General features: G+C 51.4%; 1 protein-coding gene across 1 annotated transcript in view; it reads left to right on the top strand.

Moving 5' to 3' along the window:
• The first annotated feature begins 2,450 nt into the window (after nucleotides 1–2,450).
• Nucleotides 2,451–14,791, top strand: part of LMLN (leishmanolysin like peptidase) — an 89,168-nt gene continuing 76,827 nt past the window's right edge. The window contains exons 1-3 of the mRNA XM_038743586.1: nucleotides 2,451–2,601; nucleotides 9,995–10,095; nucleotides 10,221–10,251. Of these exons, the coding sequence (XP_038599514.1) occupies nucleotides 2,467–2,601; nucleotides 9,995–10,095; nucleotides 10,221–10,251 (267 nt within the window). The 5' untranslated portion in view covers nucleotides 2,451–2,466. The remainder of the gene's footprint in view (nucleotides 2,602–9,994; nucleotides 10,096–10,220; nucleotides 10,252–14,791) is intronic.

Below are 14,791 nucleotides of genomic sequence, written 5' to 3'. Positions count from 1 at the left end.
GTGGGCCGGGGGTCGATGGCGGGACGGGAGAGGATGAGGCCCATTGAGGAGGTGAGCGGCGGCAGAGGAGCAGAGGGTGTGGGATGGGCTGGAGAAGGACAGAAGGGAGGTGAGGGAGGAGGGGGAAAGTGATGGGCAGTTTTGAAGCCGATAGTGAGGAGTTTTTGCCTGATGCGTAGGTTGACTGGTAGCCATTGGAGGTTTTTGAGGAGGGGAGTAACATGCCCAGAGCGTTTCTGGACAAAGACAATCCGGGCAGCAGCGTGAAGTACAGACTGAAACGGGGAGAGACAGGAGGATGGGAGGTCAGAAAGGAGGCTGATGCAGTCATCCAGTCGGGAGAGGATGAGAGATTGAACCAGCAAGGTAGCGGTTTGGATGGAGAGGAAAGGGCGGATCTTGGTGATGTTGTGGAGGTGACACCGGCAGGGTTGGGTGACGGATTGGTTATGTTGGGTGAGCGAGAGAGCGGAGTCAAAGATGACACCAAGGTTGCGGGCCCGATTGAATGATTGAAGTAAGCACTCAGTAAATGCCATTGACTGACTGACTGACTGACAGACTAAGAAGCAGCATGGTGTAGTGGATAGATCACTGGGAATCAGAACGCTGTGGGTTCAAATCCCGGCTCCGCCAACTGTCAGCTGGGTGACTTTGGGCAAGTCACTTCACTTCTCTGGGCCTCAGTTCCCTCATCTGAAAAACGGGGATGAAGACTGTGAGCCCACCGTGGGACAACCTGATCACTTTGTAACTTCTCCAATGCTTAGAACAGTGCTTGACACATAGTAAGCGCTTAATAAATGAAGAAAGGAAGGAAGGAAGGAAGGAAGGAAGGAAGGAAGGAAGGAAGGAAGGAAGAGCAGAGGAGAGAAAGAAAGACAGACAGAAAGAAAGAGAAGAAAGAAGGAAGGGAGGGAGGGAGGGAGGAAGGAAGGAAGGAAGGAAGGAAGGAAGAGCGGAAGAGAGAAAGAAAGAAAGAAAGGGGAGAAAGAAAGAAAGAAAGAAGGAAGAAAGGAAGAAAGGAGGAAAGGAATGAAGAGCAGAAAAAAGAGAGAAAGAAATAAAGAAATAAAGAAAGGAGAGAGAAAGGAAAGAGAAAGAAAGAAAGAAAGAAAGAAAGAAAAAGAAAGAAAGAAAGAAAAGAAGGAAGGAAGGAGGAAAGGAAGAAAGAAAGAAAGAAAGAGAGAAAGAGAAAGAAAGAAAGAAAGAAAGAAAGAAAGAAAGAAAGAAAGAAAGAAAGAAAGAAAGAAAGAAAATGAGGAAGGGAGGAGGAAAGGAAGGAAGGAAGGAAGGAAGGAAAGAAGGAAGGAAGAAAGGAAGGAAGGAGGAAAGGAAGGAAGGAAGAAAGGAAGGAAGGAAGGAAGGAAGGAAGGAAGGAAGGAAGAGCGGAAGAGAGAAAGAAAGAAAGAAAGGGGAGAAAGAAAGAAAGAAAGAAGGAAGAAAGGAAGAAAGGAGGAAAGGAATAAAGAGCAGAAAAAAGAGAGAAAGAAATAAAGAAATAAAGAAAGGAGAGAGAAAGGAAAGAGAAAGAAAGAAAGAAAGAAAGAAAGAAAAAGAAAGAAAGAAAGAAAAGAAGGAAGGAAGGAGGAAAGGAAGAAAGAAAGAAAGAAAGAGAGAAAGAGAAAGAAAGAAAGAAAGAAAGAAAGAAAGAAAGAAAGAAAGAAAGAAAGAAAGAAAGAAAGAAAGAAAGAAAGAAAAGGAGGAAGGGAGGAGGAAAGGAAGGAAGGAAGGAAGGAAGGAAAGAAGGAAGGAAGGAAGGAAGGAAGGAGGAAAGGAAGGAAGGAAGAAAGGAAGGAAGGAAGGAAGGAAGAAAGAGTGGAAGAGATAGAGAAAGAAAGAGAGAAATAAATAAAGAAAGAAAAGAAAGACAGAAAGACCGAAAGAAAGAAAGAGAAGAAAGAAAGTAAGAGGAAAGAAAGAAAGAAAGAAAGAAAGAAAGAAAGAAAGAAAGAAAGAAAGAAAGAAAGAAAGAAAGAAAGAAATGAAGGAAGAAAGAGAGGAAGAGAGAAAGAAAGATAGGAGGGAAGGAAGGAAGATGTAAAGAAGGAAGGAAGGAGGAAAGGAAGAGAGAAGGAAAGGAAGAAAAGAAAAGAAAAGAAAAGAAAAGAAAAGAAAAGAAAAGAAAAGAAAAGAAAAGGAAAGAAAAGAGAAAAGAAAGAAAAGAAAAGAATGAAAGCCTGAGTGAGTGAATGGGTGGCTGCCGGTGCCGGCCGTGGTGCCTGCCCCGGTGGGCCCAGCAGGGGGCGCGCGGCGGCCGGTCGGCCGGGCGTTCGGCGGGCCGGGCCTGTTTCGGGCGGAGCCGGCAGCCAATGAGGAGCCCCGGACCCCCGGAGGCCCCGCCCCCTCCCCCTCCCCCTCCCCGCGCGCGGCGTCACGTGCTCCATGGCAACGGCGCCGGCCTGAGGAGGAGGCCCGAGGAGGAGGCCTGAGGAGGAGGAGGAGGAGGAGGAGGAGGAGGCGGCCATGGCGGCAGGGCCGGGAGGAAGGAACCGCCTGGCCCTGCCCATGATGGGGGCGATGATGATGATGATGATGATGACGCCGCTCCCCGCCGCCTCCCCCGAGCCCTGCCGACACCGCGTGCCCCCGCCCGCTGAGGTAACCCACCCCCAGGCGACGCCCGCTCGGGCACATGGCGGGCACAGCCGGACCCCACCCCCTCAGGGGTCAGAGGTCAGGGGTCAGGGGTCAGGGGAGCCGGCCCACACCCGCTCAGGGGTCAGGGGAGCCGGCCCACACCCGCTCAGGGGTCAGAGGTCAGGGGAGCCTTGCCAACTTGTCCTTCCCAAGCGCTTAGTCCAGTGCTCCCCACACAGTAAGCGCTCGATAAATTCATTCGTGCATTCATTCATTCATTCAGTCGTATTTACGATTGATGATAATAATAATGATGGCATTGATTAAGCGCTTACTATGTGCCAAGCACCGTTCTAAGCGCTGGAGAGGTTCCAAGGTGATCAGGTTGGCCCGCGGGGGGCTCACAGTCCAAATCCCCATTTTACAGATGAGGGGACTGAGGCCCAGAGAAGTTAAGTGACTTGCCCAAATTCACACAGCTGACAAGTGGCGGATCTGGGATGATGATGATGAGCCTCATCCCCCTCTCCATCCCCCCATCTTACCTCCTTCCCTTCCCCACAGCACCTGCATAGATGTATATATGTTTGTACATATTTATTACTCTATTTATTTATTTTACTTGTACCTAGCTATTCTATTTATTTTATTTTGTTAGTATGTTTGGTTTTGTTCTCCGTCTCCCCCTTTTAGACTGTGAGCCCGCTGTTGGGTAGGGACCGGCTCTCTATGTTGCCAACTTGGACTTCCCACGCGCTTAGTACAGTGCTCTGCGCACAGTAAGCGCTCAATAGATTCATTCGTGCATTCATTCATTTAATCGTATTTATTGAGCGCTTACTGTGTGCAGAGCACTGCACTAAGCGCTTGGAAAGTACAAATCGGCAGCATCTAGAGACGGTCCCTACCCAACAACGGGCTCACAGTCTAGAAGAGGGAGACAGACAACAGAACAAAGCAAGCAGACAGGTGTCGATAGGGCCCGTTGTTGGGTAGGGACCGTCTCTATATGTTGCCGACTTGGACTTCCCAAGCACTCAGTACAGTGCTCTGCACACAGTAAGCGCTCAATAAATACGATTGATTGATTGACTGATTGATTGAGTCGGGCCACACCCACTCAGGAGTCAGCATTCAGTCAATCGTGTTTATGTATTGAGCGCTTACTCTGTGCAGAGCACTGGACTGAGCGCTTGGGAAGTACAAGTTGGCGCACCCACTCAGGAGTCAGCATTCATTCATTCGTGTTTATTTATTGAGCGCTTACTGTGTGCAGAGCACTGGACTAAGCGCTTGGGAAGTACAAGTTGGCACACCCACCCAGGAGTCAGCATTCATTCAATCGTGTTTATTTATTGAGCGCTTACTGTGTGCAGAGCACTGGACTGAGCGCTTGGGAAGTACAAGTTGGCACACCCACTCAGGAGTCAGCATACATTCAATCGTTCATTCATTCAATCGTATTTATTGAGCGCTTACTGTGTGCAGAGCACTGGACTGAGCGCTTGGGAAGTACAAGTTGACATATAGAGACGTGTTTATTGAGCGCTTACTGTGTGCAGAGCACTGGACTGTGCGCTTGGGAAGTACAAGTTGGCACACCCACCCAGGAGTCAGCATTCATTCAATCGTGTTTATTTATTGAGCGCTTACTGTGTGCAGAGCACTGGACTAAGCGCCTGGGAAGTACAAGTTGGCACACCCACTCAGGAGTCAGCATTCAGTCAATCGTGTTTATTTATTGAGCGCTTACTGTGTGCAGAGCACTGGACTGAGCGCTTGGGAAGTCCAAGTCGGCAACATCTAGAGACGGTCCCTACCCAACAGCGGGCTCACAGGGTAGAAGGGGGAGACAGAGAACAAAACCAAATATATTCACAAATTAAAATAAGTAGAATGGCCCGTATCCGCTCAGGGGTCAGGGGAGCCGGGCCACAACCAGTCAGGGGTCAGGGGAGCCGGCCACACTCGCTCAGGGGTCAGAGGTCAGGGGAGCCGGGCCGCATTCGCTCAGGGGTCGGGGGAGCTGGGCCACATTCGCTCAGGGGTCAAGAGAGCTGGGCCACACTTGCTCAGGGGTCAGGGGTCAGGGGTCAGGGGAACCGGGCCGCATTCGCTCAGGGGTCAGGGGAGCCGGGCCACATTCGCTCAGGGGTCAAGAGAGCCGGCCCGCACTCGCTCAGAGGTCAAGAGAGCTGGGCCACACTTGCTCAGGGGTCAGGGGTCAGGGGAACCGGGCCGCATTCGCTCAGGGGTCAGGGGAGCCGGGCCACGTTCAATCAGGGGTCAAGAGAGCCGGCCCGCACTCTCTCAGGGGTCAAGGGAGCCGGGCCACACTCGCTCAGGGGTCAGAGGTCAGGGGTCAGGGGAAGCGGGCCACATCCACTCAGGAGTCAGCAGAGCCGGCCCGCATCCGCTCAGGGGTCAGGGGAGCCGGGCCACACTCGCTCAGCGGTCAGGGGAGCCGGGCCACACTCACTCAGGGGTCAGAGGTCGGGGGAGCCGGGCCACACCCGCCCAGGGGTCAGGGGAGCCTGGCCACAGCCTCTCAGGGGTCAGCAGAGCCGGTCCACACCTGCTCAGGGGTCAGCGGAGCCGGCCCGCATCCACTCAGGGGTCAGCGGAGCCGGGCCGCACTCAGTCAGGGGTCAGGGGTCAGGGAAGCCAGGCTACACTCGGTCAGGGGTCAGCGGAGCCGGTCCAAACCCGCTCAGGGGTCAGCGGAGCCGGCCCGCATCCGCTCAGGGGTCAGGGGAGTCATCATCATCATCATCATCATCAATCGTATTTATTGAGCGCTTACTGTGTGCAGAGCACTGGACTAAGCGCTTGGGAAGTACCAATTGGCAACATCTAGAGACGGTCCCTACCCACCAGCGGGCTCACAGTCTAAAAGGGGGAGACAGAGAACAAAACCAAACATACGAACAAAATAAAATAAATGGGATAGATATGGACAAGTAAAATAAGTAGATAAATAGAGTAACAAATATGTACAAACATATATACAGGTGCAGTGGGGAGGGGAAGGAGGTAAGATGGGGGGGATGGAGAGGGGGAGAGGAGGGAAGGGGCTTAGTGTGGGAAGGCCTCCTGGAGGAGGTGAGCTCTCAGTAGGGCCTTGGAGGGAGGAAGAGAGCGCAGCCCTCGCCTTCCTCTTGTTCAGAAGTGCCTGTTTTGCCTGGTTTGGCTTTGAAGGCCTGATACGCCTTTCTCTTCTTCAAGAGGTTCTCTGGGACCAGGGGGATCTTTCTTTGGGGTCTGGAAAATAAAAACGGACGCGACCATAACTTAAAAAGAAAAATCTAGACCAGGATGACGCGTTCTACCGTTCCTGGGCCAATCCCGATTTAACCTGGCCTTTTTCTCCGCCACACCCGCTCAGGGGTCAGGGGAGCCCGGCCGCACCCGCTCAGGGGTCAGGGGAGCCGGGCCGCACCCACTCAGGGGTCAGGGGAGCTGGTCAGGGGTCAGGGGAGCCGGACCGCATTCGCTCAGGGGTCAAAGGTCAGCGGAGCCGGGCCACACTCGCTCAGGGGTCAGCGAAGCCGGTCCACGTCCACTTAGGGGTCAGAGGAGCCGGCCCGCATCCACTCAGGGGTCAGGGGAGTTGGGCCGCACTCAGGGGTCAGGGGAGCCGGTCCACATCCGCTCAGAGGTCAGGGGTCAGCAGGGCTGGTCCACACCCACTCAGGGGTCATGGGGGTCAGGCCACACTCGCTCAGGGGTCAGGGGAGCCGGCCCGCATCCTCTCAGGGGTCAGGGAAGCCAGGCTACACTCGGTCAGGGGTCAGCGGAGCCGGTCCACACCCGCTCAGGGGTCAGGGGAGCCGGCCCGCATCCTCTCAGGGGTCAGGGGAGCCAGGCTACACCCACTCAGGGGTCATGGGGGTCAGGCCGCACTTGCTCAGGGGTCAGGGGAGCCGGCCCGCATCCTCTCAGGGGTCAGGGGTCAGGGAAGCCAGGCTACACTCGGTCAAGGGTCAGGGGTCAGCGGAGCCGGTCCACACCCGCTCAGGGGTCAGGGGAGCCGGGCTACACTCACTGGGGTCAGGGGTCAGCAGAGCTGGTCCACACCCACTCAGGGGTCATGGGGGTCAGCCCGCACTCGCTCAGGGGTCAGGGGAGCCGGCCCGCATCCTCTCAGGGGTCAGGGAAGCCAGGCTACACTGGGTCAAGGGTCAGGGGTCAGCGGAGCCGGCCCACACCCGCTCAGGGGTCAGGGGAGCCGGGCTACACTCACTGGGGTCAGGGGTCAGCGGAGCTGGTCCACACCCGCTCAGAGGTCAGGGAAGCCGGGCCGCACTCGCTCAGGGGTCAAGGGTCAGGGGTCAGCGGAGCCGGTCCACACCCGCTCAGGGGTCAGGGGAGCCGGGCTACACTCACTGGGGTCAGGGGTCAGCGGAGCTGGTCCACACCTGCTCAGGGGTCAGGGAAGCCGGGCCGTACTCGCTCAGGGGTCAAGGGTCAGGGGTCAGCGGAGCCGGTCCACACCCGCTCAGGGGTCAGGGGAGCCGGGCTACACTCACTGAGGTCAGGGGTCAGGGGTCAGCGGAGCCGGTCCACACCCGCTCAGGGGTCAGGGAAGCCGGGCCGCACTCGCTCAGGGGTCAAGGGTCAGGGGTCAGCGGAGCCGGTCCACACCCACTCAGGGATCAGGGGAGCCAGGCTACACTCACTGGGGTCAGGGGTCAGGGGTCAGCGGAGCCGGTCCACACCCGCTCAGGGGTCAGGGGAGCTGGGCTACACTCACTGGGGTCAGGGGTCAGGGGTCAGCGGAGCCGGTCCACACCCGCTCAGAGGTCAGGGAAGCCGGGCCGCACTCGCTCAGGGGTCAAGGGTCAGGGGTCAGGGGAGCCGGGCCGGGATGGACCGCGGGTTTCGGAGATGGGGAAGCAGCCAGGCCTCGTGGCCAGTGCCCGTGGAGGTCGTGGGTTCTAATCCTGCTTCCACCACTTCCCTGCCGTGCGGCCTTGGGCGAGTCGCCTCACTTCTCTGCGCCTCAGTTATCTCATCTGGAAAATGTGGGTTGAGAGGGTGAGCCCCACGCGGGTGTCCAGCCCGATTTGCTTGTCTCCACCTCAGCGCTTAGTACAGCACGGGGCACATAGTACGCGTTTAATTATTATGATCATGGTATTTCTCCCCCTTTTAGACTGTGAGCCCACCGTTGGGGAGGGACTGTCTCTATATGTTGCCAACTTGGACTTCCCAAGCGCTTAGTACAATCAATCAATCAATCAATTGTATTTATTGAGCGCTTACTATGTGCAGAGCACTGTACTAAGCGCTTGGGAAGTACAAATTGGCAACACATGCAAGCGCTTAGTACAGTGCTCTGTACACAGTAAGCGCTCAATAAATACGATTGATTGATTGATTGATTGATTAAGCACTTTGTGCCAAGCACCGTGCAAGGGCTGGGGTAGATACAAGGTGATCAGGTTGTCCCATTTGAGGTTCACAGTCTTGTCATTCATTCAGTTGTATTTATTGAGCGCTTACTGTGTGCAGAGCACTGTACTAAGCGCTTGGAAAGTACAGTGTCGCTCCTTGTTTAGCTGTTGTTAAACTATCCTACTTATTTTATTTTGTTGGTATGTTTGGTTCTGTTCTCTGTCTCCCCCTTTTAGACTGTGAGCCCACTGTTGGGTAGGGACTGTCTCTATGTGATGCCAGTTTGTACTTCCCAAGCGCTTAGTACAGTGCTCTGCACATAGTAAGCGCTCAATAAATACGATTGATTGATTGATTGATTGTTGTTGGCTGCCCAGCTCCATCGGCACTGCAGATGAAGGTAGAAAAGGAAACGTGGTATTTGTTTTGAGAAGCAGCGTGGCTCAGTGGAAAGAGCCCGGGCTTTGGAGTCCGAGGTCATGGGTTCAAATCCCGGCTCCATCAGTTGTCAGCTGGGTGACTTTGGGCAAGTCACTTCACTTCTCTGGGCCTCAGTTCCCTCATCTGTAAAATGGGGATGAAGACTGTGAGCCCCCCGTGGGACAACCTGATCACCTTGGAACCTCCCCAGCGCTTAGAACAGTGCTTTGCACATAGTAAGCGCTTAATAAATGCCGTTATTACACAGAAGCAGCGTGGCTCAGTGGAAAGAGCGTGGACTTTGGAGTCAGAGGTCATGGTTTCGAATCCCGGCTCCGCCACTTAATAATAATGGCATTTGTTAAGCGCTTACTATGTGCAAAGCACTGTTCTAAGCACTGGGGGGGATACAAGGTGATTAAGTTGTCCCACGTGGGGCTCACAGTCTTCATCCCCATTTTCCAGATGAGGGAACTGAGGCTAAGAGAAGTTAAGTGCCTTGCCCAAGGTCACACAACAGACATGTGGTGGAGCCGGGATTCGAACCCATGACCTCTGACTCCAAAGCCCGGGCTCTTTCCACTGAGCCACGCTGCTTCTCTAAGCTGTGTGTCAGCTAGGTGACTTTGGGCAAGTCGCTTCACTTCCCTGTGCCTCAGTTCCCTCATCTGTAAAATGGGGATGAAGACTGGGAGTCCCACGGGGGACAACCTCATTACCTTGTATCCCCCCCAGCGCTTAGAACAGTGCATTGCACATAGTAAATGCTTAATAAATGCCAGTATTATTTAAGCGCTTAGTACAGTGCTCTGCACACAGTAAGCGCTCAATAAATATGATGATGATGATGACTGTCTCTATATGTTGCCAATTTGTACTTCCCAAGCGCTTAGTACAGTGCTCTGCACACAGTAAGCGCGCAATAAATACGATTGATGATGATGACGATGATGACTGTCTCTATATGTTGCCAATTTGGACTTCCCAAGCGCTTAGTACAGGGCTCTGCACACAGTAAGCGTGCAATAAATATGATTGATGATGATGACGATGATGACTGTCTCTATATGTTGCCAATTTGTGCTTCCCAAGTGCTTAGTCCAGTGCTCTGCACATAGTAAGCGCTCAATAAATACGATTGATGATGATGACGATGATGACTGTCTCTATATGTTGCCAACTTGGACTTCCCAAGCGCTTAGTCCAGTGCTCTGCACACAGTGAGCGCTCAATAAATACGATTGATGATGATGACGATGATGACTGTCTCTATATGTTGCCAACTTGGACTTCCCAAGCGCCTAGTACAGTGCTCTGCACATAGTGAGCGCTCAGTAAATACGATTGATGACGATGATTATCACCCAGAAGCAGCATGGCTCGGTGGAGCTCAGTAAGCGCTCAATAAATACGATTGAATGAATACGATTGATTGATGGATAGAAGACTGCTTGGAAGACTCCCAAGCGCTTAGAGCGGTGCTCCGCAGCCAGGAAGCGCTCAGTAAGTACGATTGGAGTAATGAATGATTGAGAAGCGATAGCCAGGGCCTGCCGGAGGGGCAGAGGGCTACTGTTTGGCCCTTCTCCACCCTCAGGTCCTGTACCAGGTCCCCGTGGGAGCCGAGCGCGTCTCCCGGCGGGCGGCCGGGGCCCAGCGGATGAGGATTCGGGTGGTCTACGACGGGAGCGTCCAACAGTAAGTCGAGCCCGCCGTCCCCCAAATAGCCCGCCGTCCCCCAAATAGCCCGCCGTCCCCCCCATAGCCCGCCCCTCCAGGGACGGCTTCTCCGGACCAAACCGTCTCTCTCCTGTCGCTTCCAGGCTGCTTCTGGAAAAGAGGCGTCTCATACAGGTACGTGATCCCGAATGATAATCGTTTTCGTATTTGGTAAACGCTGGGGGTACTCCGCCACGGTCCCTTTCCCTTTATTTATTATTTATTTATTTTACTTGTACATTTCTATCCTATTTATTTTATTTTGTTGGTACGTTTGGTTCTGTTCTCCGTCTCCCCCTTCTAGACTGTGAGCCCACTGTTGGGGAGGGACTGTCTCTATGTGTTGCCAATTTGTCCTTCCCAAGCGCTTAGTACAGTGCTCTGCACATAGTAAGCGCTCAATAAATACGATTGATTGATTGATTGATTGATTGATTTCCCACGTGGGGCTCGCAGTCTTAAGAATACTACTACTACTACTGCTAATAATAATAATAATAATAATAATGGTATTTATTAAGCGCTTCCTAGTCTTAATAATAAGAATAATAATAATGGTATTTGTTAAGCGCTTACTATGTGCAAAGCACCGTTCTAAGCGCTGGGGAGGTTCCAAGGTGATCAGAGAAGCAGCGTGGCTCAGTGGAGAAGAGCCCGGGCTTCGGAGTCAGAGGTCGTGGGTTCAAACCCCGGCTCCGCCAGTTGTCAGCTGTGTGACTTTGGGCCAGTCACTTCACTTCTCTGGGCCTCAGTGACCTCATCTGGAAAATGGGGATTGAGACTGGGAGCCCCCCGGGGGACAACCTGATCACCTTCAGCGCTTAGAACAGTGCTTTGCACATAGTAAGCGCTTAATAAATGTCATTATTATTATCAGGTTGGCCCCCCGGGGGGCTCCCAGTCTTCATCCCCATTTGACAGATGAGGGAACTGAGGCCCGGAGAAGTGAAGTGACTTGCCCGTGGTCACCCAGCTGACAATTGGCGGAGCCGGGGTTTGAACCCGTGGCCTCTGGCTCCAAAGCCCGGGCTCTTTCCACTGAGCCACGCTTGATCATCATCATCATCATCGATCGTATTTATTGAGCGCTTACTGTGTGCAGAGCACTGTACTAAGCGCTTGGGAAGTCCAAGTTGGCAACATGTAGAGACAGTCCCTACCCACCAGTGGGCTCACAGTCTAAAAGGGGGAGACAGAGAACAAAACCAAACATACTAACAAAATAAAATAAGTAGAATAGCTATGTACAAGTAAAATAAATAGGTAAATAAATAAATAGAGTAATAAATCCGTACAAACATCTATCCATATATCCAGGTGCTGTGGGGAAGGGAAGGAGGTAAGATGGGGGGGATGGAGGGGGGACGAGGGGGAGAGGAAGGAAGGAAGGGGCTCAGTCTGGGATCCACGTTGTTTTAGAGATGAGGGAGCTGAGAGGGTCAGAGACGGGCAGTGAGTTGCCCAAGGTCACACAGTGGACAGGAGGCGGAGCCAAGATTAATAATAATAATAATAATAATAATGATAGTATTTGTTAAGCCTCAGTGACCTCATCTGTAAAATGGGGCTGAAGACTGTGAGCCCCCCGCCTTGGGACAACCTGATCACCTTGTAGCCTTCCCAGCGCTTAGAACAGTGCTTTGCACATAGTAAGGGCTTAATAAATGCCATCATCATTATTATTATTATTATCATTATTATTAAGCGCTTACTATGTGCCAAGCACTGTTCTAAACGCTGGAGGAGATACAAGGTCATCAGGTTGTCCCACGTGGGGCTCGCAGTCTTAATCCACATTTTATAGATGAGGTGGCTGAGAGGGACAGAGAATTGCGGTGAGTTGCCCAAGGTCACACAGCGGACAGGAGGCGGAGCCGGGATTAATAGTAATAATAATAATAATAATAATAATAATGATAGTATTTAAGTGCTTACTATGTGCCAAGCACTGTTCTAAACGCTGGGGAGGTTACAAGGTCATCAGGTCGTCCCACGTGGGGCTCGCAGTCTTAATCCACGTTTTATAGGTGAGGGAGCTGAGAGGGACAGAGACGTGCAGTGAGTTGCCCAAGGTCACACAGCGGACAGGTGGCGGAGCCGGGATTAATATTAATAACATTAATGATAGTATTTGTTAAGCCTCAGTGACCTCATCTGTAAAATGGGGCAGAAGACTGTGAGCCCCCCGGGGGGCAACCTGATCACCTTGTAACCTCCCCAGCGCTTAGAACAGTGCTTGGCACATAGTAAGGGCTTAATAAATGCCATCATCATTATTATTATTATTATTATTATTATTATTATTATTAAGTGCTTACTATGTGCCAAGCACTGTTCTAAGCGCTGGGGGAGATCCAAGGTCATCAGGTTGTTCCACATGGGGCTCGCAGTCTTAATCCACGTTTTATAGGTGAGGGAGCTGAGAGGGACAGAGACGTGCAGGGAGTTGCCCAAGGTCACACAGCGGACAGGAAGCAGAGCCGGGATTAATAATAATAATGATAGTATTTATTAAGCGCTTACTATGTGCCAAGCACTGTTCTAAGCACTGGGGGAGATGATACGAGGTCATCAGGTTGTCCCACATGGGGCTCGCAGTCTTAATCCATGTTTTATAGGTGAGGGAGCTGAGAGGGTCAGAGACGTGCGGTGAGTTGCCCAAGGTCACACAGCGGAGAGGAGGCGGAGCCAAGATTAATAATAATAATAATAATAATAATGATAGTATTTGTTAAGCTTCAGTTCCCTCATCTGTAAAATGGGGCTGAAGACTGTGAGCCCCCCATGGGACAACCTGATCACCTTGTAACTTCCCCAGCGCTTAGAACAGTGCTTTGCACATAGTAAGTGCTTAATAAATGCCATTATTATTATTATTATTATTATTATTAAGCGCTTACTATGTGCCAAGCACTGTTCTAAATGCTGGGGGAGATACAAGGTCATCAGGTTGACCCACGTGGGGCTCACAGTCTTAATCCACGTTTTATAGATGGGGGAGCTGAGAGGGACAGAGAAGTGCAGTGAGTTGCCCAAGGTCACACAGCGGACAGGAGGCGAAGCCGGGAATAATAATAATAATAATAGTAATAATGATAGTTTTTTTTAAAAGCGCTTACTATGTGCCGAGCACTGTTCTAAACGCTGGGGGAGATACAAGGTCATCAGGTTGTCCCACGTGGGGCTCGCAGTCTTAATCCACGTTTTATAGGTGAGGGAGCTGAGGGACATAGAAGTGCAGTGAGTTGTCCAAGGTCACACAGCAGACAGGTGACAGAGCTGGGATTAATAATAATAATAATAATAATAATAATGATAGTATTTGTTAAGCGCTTACTATGTGCCAAGCACTGTTCTAAGCGCTGGGGGAGATACAAGGTCATCAGGTCATCCCACGTGGGGCTCGCAGTCTTAATCCACGTTTTATAGGTGAGGGAGCTGAGAGGGACAGAGACGTGCAGTGAGTTGCCCAAGGTCACACAGCGGACAGGTGGCGGAGCCGGGATTAATATTAATAACATTAATGATAGTATTTGTTAAGCCTCAGTGACCTCATCTGTAAAATGGGGCAGAAGACTGTGAGCCCCCCGGGGGGCAACCTGATCACCTTGTAACCTCCCCAGCGCTTAGAACAGTGCTTGGCACATAGTAAGCGCTTAATAAATGCCATCATTATTATTATTATTTATTCATATTAATATCTGTCTCCGCCTTAGACCGTAGGCTCTTGGTAAGCAGTGAACGTTTCTACCAGATCTGTTGTCCTCTCCCAAGCGCTTAGTACAGGGCTCTGCACAGCTTAAGTGCTCAATAAGTACTCCCCCTCCCCATTCCCCACCTTACCTCCTTCCCCTCCCCATAGCACCTGTATATATGTATATATGTTTGTACGGATTTATTACTCTATTTATTTCTTTATTTCATTTGTCCCACGTGGGGGCTCACAGTCTTCATCCCCATCCTGTATATATGTATATATGTTTGTACGTATTTATTACTCTATTTATTTATTTATTCATTTTATTTGTACATATCTATTCTACTTATTTTATTTTGTTAGTATGTTTGGTTTTGTTCTCCGTCTCCCCATCTGTGAGCCCACTGCTGGGTAGGGACCGTCTCTAGATGTTGCCAACTTGGACTTCCCAAGCGCTTAGCACAGTGCCCTGCACACAGGAAGCGCTCAAGAAATACGATGGATTGATTGATTGATTGTACGTATTTGTTCCATTCATTTCAATTCGTTAATATGTTCCGTTTCGTCGTCGGTCTCCCCCTTCTAGACTGTGAGCCCGCTGTCGGGTAGGGGCCGTCTCTATGTGTTGCCAATTTGTACTTCCCAAGCGCTTAGTACAGTGCTCTGCACATAGTAAGCGCTCAATAAATACGATTGATTGATTGATTTCATTCATTCAGTCGTATTTATTGAGCGCTGACTGTGCGCAGAGCACTGGACTGAGCGCTTGGGAAGTCCAAGTTGGCAACATCTAGGGACGGTCCTTACCCGGTAGCGGGCTCACAGTCTAGAAGGGGGAGACCGACGACGAAACAAAACGTATTAATCAATCAATCAATCAATTGTATTTATTGAGCGCTTACTGTGTGCAGAGCACTGGACTAAGCACTCAGGAAGTACAAGTTGGCAACATCTAGAGACGGTCCCTACCCAACAGCG

This window comes from Tachyglossus aculeatus, chromosome 1 (assembly GCF_015852505.1).
Source record: "Tachyglossus aculeatus isolate mTacAcu1 chromosome 1, mTacAcu1.pri, whole genome shotgun sequence".
NCBI lineage: Eukaryota > Metazoa > Chordata > Mammalia > Monotremata > Tachyglossidae > Tachyglossus > Tachyglossus aculeatus.
The sequence above is the reverse complement of the archived record's forward strand: the minus strand, read 5'-3'. Positions and strand labels throughout refer to the sequence as shown.